Genomic DNA, 4936 nt, shown 5'->3' on the forward strand with positions numbered 1-4936 from the left:
GTGTGTGTGTGTGTGTGTGTGTGTGTGTGTGTGTGTGTGTGTGTGGTGTGTGTGTGTGTGTGTGTGTGTGTGGTGTGTGTGTGTGTGTGTGTGTGTGTGTGTGTGTGTGTGTGTGTGGTGTGGTGTGTGTGTGGTGTGGTGTGTGTGTGTGTGTGGATGTGTGTGTGTGTGTGTATGTGGGACGTGCGCGCGCGCGCGCGCGCGCCTTCAGGTTCCTCACAATGTCAACTCATATGTATCACCGCACTAATAATGCTGCCTTCTCTTGTCACTATGTTACTGCCTGTGAATTGTGTATTATCCACTTTACCTCGTATCTCCGAAACTGTCATTCGCGATTGTCGTGTTTTCGTCGATTTTGTTGATGCAATTAATCCGTATTTCATATATACGAAATGATTAATATTTAATATTAGACATAAAATATAAATAATCAGATGATAAAATAATTGAACTGATATTTTCTCAATCATGGATTAAATTTTTAATATTTTGGATTAATAGCAAAGTTGATATTAAATTTATTTACAAATTATAAAAACTAATAATAATCTGTTCTTTAAGCATTTCGTTAAATAATTTTTATTTCAATTTCAAATTGTTACATACATCGTTTATTGTAATTTGTATCTCTACATAAATACTTGAAGAGATTTGAATTAATAATCTAATGAGAATTATAGATAAGCATTTGTACTCTGTGAATCCATTCGTCTAACATCAATGTTCAAAAAATTGCAGCAAAAAATTCCAAAATTAGTTTTAGATCAGGCTTTCGATCGTGAGAAAGCAAACGTGTGATGGTAACGCAAACGGAAGTTTACTTCGTTCGCAGTAATCTCTACGAGATACGCCAAACGCGTTTTTTTCTTAATTAAGAAAGGACGTAGTAGTTAATTAAGTTTTCCTTCCACGGCATTCTTTTGCTAGCATTAAGTAAAGCAACTTGGTGATTGTCAAATATGGTTTTAACTATCGATAGACACGCAATGATAAAACATGACTTTAATAAGTATATGCTTTAATATATACTTCTTGAAATTATTTTATACTATATTTATGTTCTCCAACATACCCTCTTCTCCGCTTCTAGCTGTACGATTGACTTAACATAAATTTATAATTGATAAATATACACATTGTGAATATACACAATTATTTTGATATTGATTGTTCAATATGTTATCATCAAATAATATTAACGATTAATAACGTTTCATATTCAAAATAGTCGTAAAAAAATCAAAGCATAAAAATTAGGAATTGTTTTTAATTGCACATGCGCTATTAAATTCATAATACATAAAAATAACATCAAGCAATTACGTATAATTAGATAGCTCTAATTTGAAAAATGATTAAAATACATTTCTATTCGAAAATCGAATAGAAAATATACATTTATTTATGAAGACTAAATGTTAAATTAATTTATATGTATTTATTAATATACATATATATACATATATTTCATAATATTATATAACACATTATTTAAAATATAACCATATTTTGATAATAAAGACTACCGTAAGATGTACCAACTGAAGGTACATTATTACTGATTACTGATTTCAGATATACATAAGAACTTATTGACTGCAGATATTTTATACATTTATTCGATTATTATCCGGTATAATTGCAATTTTTTAAAACTATATTTTTTCAATTAAACAATATGATCTCTGCAAAGAAAAGTGATTTTTATGCGTAATATATTTTTTATTCTCACAAATGTATACATTATGTCCAATAAACATAGAACTATAAAATAAATTGAATAAAAGTAATAAAAACAGACTTCAATCGATGGCAAGATTAACGACTCGCCATACAAGAATGGTCCTCATAAATCTTCATATCACATGAATATCTCGTAACTTGATGTATTGTCATACACGCGGATTCAATTCGTTTCTTTGGACATTTGGTTGACATATTGCTCCCTGGTACATCGTTTCTGAATTAGGTTTTAGCGACGCGGATTGAGCAGGTGGATAGGATTGCGCTTGACGCTCACAGGAATTCGTATTTGAATAAGTGGGACATCCGATGATTGGAGAACAAGGGGTGCCACAGGGATCACAGGGAATTTTGCAGGGCGGGCAAGGCGATGTACAGATGGGCTTGCAGTCGAGTTCGCAAACGTATTGCATTTCGTAAGGAAGATCATTTCGCAGTGTCAGACATTTTCCTTGGATCAGATAACAATAGGACATAGCTAAGACGGGATTGCCACTGTACGGGAGGTGATGAGGTTGAGGTAGATGTCCGCATAAATCGATGTGCGTGTATTTTAAAGGGGTACAACTACAAACTCCATGCTGCAATCAATACGAAATTGGTCAGGAAGAGAAAGAGGGGAAATGAGAGAGGGAGGGGAGAGACAAGAGAGAAAGTGAGAGAGAGAGAGAGAGAGAGAGAGAGAATAAATGAATTTTGAAACGTCGTAATGAAAAACTTCTTAATCTACAATTAATGTCTGCTCACGATGTCTATATTAACTCGATCATCTTTAAAGGATTCATTGTACAATAAGTACAAGGTGAATGAAGAGTGAAATAATGAATATTCTTGATTGATATACACAAAATAACTGAGAATTCAAAAAAATTTGAAAATATCTTCAAATAATTCATCTTGTACTTATTCGCAACATGATTTGAGAGAATGACTATTAATTATTAAATTAGAATCAAATTTATAGCTATGATATTACCTATAGTTATTATTCATTATTCATATTTAATATCACAATATTACAAAAAGTGTTAAATTACACAAAGAAAGGGATTATTATGAATAAATCTAGAGACACAGGTAATGACAGGTAATGTCTGGACGGTAAGACAAGCAAAGCGGGACGCGAGATACTGCCGCGAGATACTCCTTTACGCGAGCCAGCGAATTGTGGTAGATCTGGAGTAATAAATTTATTGATAACAAATATAATACAATAAAAAATAAATTTTTATTTTAATATTTTATATTGAAAAGATATCTTAAAAATTTGTCGCTTCTAAAATTTTACCGTCTTAGATAAATGCCTATTGGCAAATCCGTTACTTTATCTACATAGTGACTCTAATGCAGTTTATTGTGTCCCAAGTAAATCCGTGTTGTACAGCTTATGGGAACTCTGAGGTTCAAGGATTTATAGAGATGATTAATTATTATTTGCATTTCCGGTTAATATCCAAGGTTCTTTGCGCCAGTCATGAATATTAATTGCTTTAGTTATACGGCATAAGGATATGTATGATATATATATAATATGTATAAAGATATGTATGATACATAAAATATTGCAGTTTATATCAGCATTACGGATTTTTGGTCTCTATTTTATCAAAAAGAAACATTTTGGCTAATGCTAAAATTGGCGATCCGGTTGGTTGTACGGGAAAATCACCGGCACTGCCGGCTATGTCCAGATGACAATATTTTAATGGTTCCTTTGATTCATTACCATGCTAAAAGTCATAAATTATTAAACGACGTTATAATATCTAGAAATATCACGTTAAATTTAAATAAAAACTTAAAAGTAATAACAACAAACATAATACCTTGTCTAATCCGGAAGCCTTAATTAGAAAAGCGGCTGGTCCCTGATGACCTCGTGGAATTTTGGAACTAAGTTGATTTAGTGCTTGAAGAATATTATCACCTTCCGCACGTCCTTGATGAGTAAGAAAGTCCTCTCTACGTATTCGCGATATTTCGAATGGATCGCCAACAACTTCGCCGGAAGCTTGAAGTTTTTCTGCATTACTAGCTAGTCGTGCCACAGCATTATCCATAGCAATCTATAGCAATAAATATAAATGTAAGTTCTGCATTTTCGAAAATATGGATACATGATAAAATAGATCTTTTATCGGAGAATCTTTTACTAACAAAGTATCCTCAGAGGATGAATTATAGCTAACGTCTACAAGCAATTTTGATAACAAAATCATATCATATGTCACGCTCGGGATTCAATATAACACAGGGAAACTGCACGTTGCATCTAGATCGATTCAGTATAACACAGGAAAACTGTATGCCATATCTAGATCGTTTATAATCCTGTCCAATTATGCTTTCGTCAATGAATCAACAAACATAACTGTCTGTATATATTTCTGCCAGTTCGCATCTAGATTTTAACATCTAATTTTGTTATTGTTACGCGGTGATAGCACAACTATATAGATTATTCGCTCTTTTTATTCAAAGTAATATTATATCATTATCCAAGTAATAGGAATTCGAATTGCTAAATACGTTATCTTATTCGTTAAAATGCGATTAAAAGCGTAACTACAAATATGACTTTATAATACTTACGGAATATCCTAAACCTGCAGTTAATACTGCGTGGCCTGTTAATGTAGCTATTGTAAAGAGATGCGGATTCACAGAACATAGGGCCATTTCTTTGAGATAAAAGAGAGCATCGGCCATAGCCATTCTACCCTCGGCGTCCGTGTTGCCCACACGTATCCTTGCACCGGATTTTGCCGTGATTACCTCATCAGCGACGTAAGAGTTCTCGCCTATGCTATTTCTTACAACGCACAAAGCGACGACGACCTTTATAGTTGGTGGTTGCAATAAATTTACTACCTATGATATATAACAGATCTTAGACATATGAAATATAATTTGTGTATAATTAAATATTTAAAAACGCATTACTTTGTTTCATCATTTTAATTTTAACTCTTGATTCAGCAAAAATAAATATGTCCAAAATGATAATTCCTGATCTTTTACACAGCGCTGATTAGTTTAAAACTTTTATCTCGAGCATAAGTGTATATAATAATAGGCTCGGTGTATATACATATATGTACATGTATATGTATGTATAATATATATACACATACGTATACATATATATATTTTATATATATATATATATATATATATATATATATATATA

The 4936-nt window shown here is 32.2% G+C and overlaps 1 protein-coding gene across 1 annotated transcript in view; it reads right to left on the bottom strand.

Moving 5' to 3' along the window:
- Positions 1-3326: 3326 nt before the first annotated feature.
- The window catches only part of LOC105618667 (putative aminopeptidase W07G4.4), a 16672-nt gene continuing 15062 nt past the window's right edge, over positions 3327-4936 (bottom strand). The window contains exons 4-6 of the mRNA XM_012200194.1: positions 4339-4617; positions 3573-3812; positions 3327-3476 (exon numbers count right to left, since the gene is read on the bottom strand). Of these exons, the coding sequence (XP_012055584.1) occupies positions 3327-3476; positions 3573-3812; positions 4339-4617 (669 nt within the window). The remainder of the gene's footprint in view (positions 3477-3572; positions 3813-4338; positions 4618-4936) is intronic.

Source organism: Atta cephalotes, assembly GCF_000143395.1.
Source record: "Atta cephalotes unplaced genomic scaffold scaffold00017, whole genome shotgun sequence".
NCBI lineage: Eukaryota > Metazoa > Arthropoda > Insecta > Hymenoptera > Formicidae > Atta > Atta cephalotes.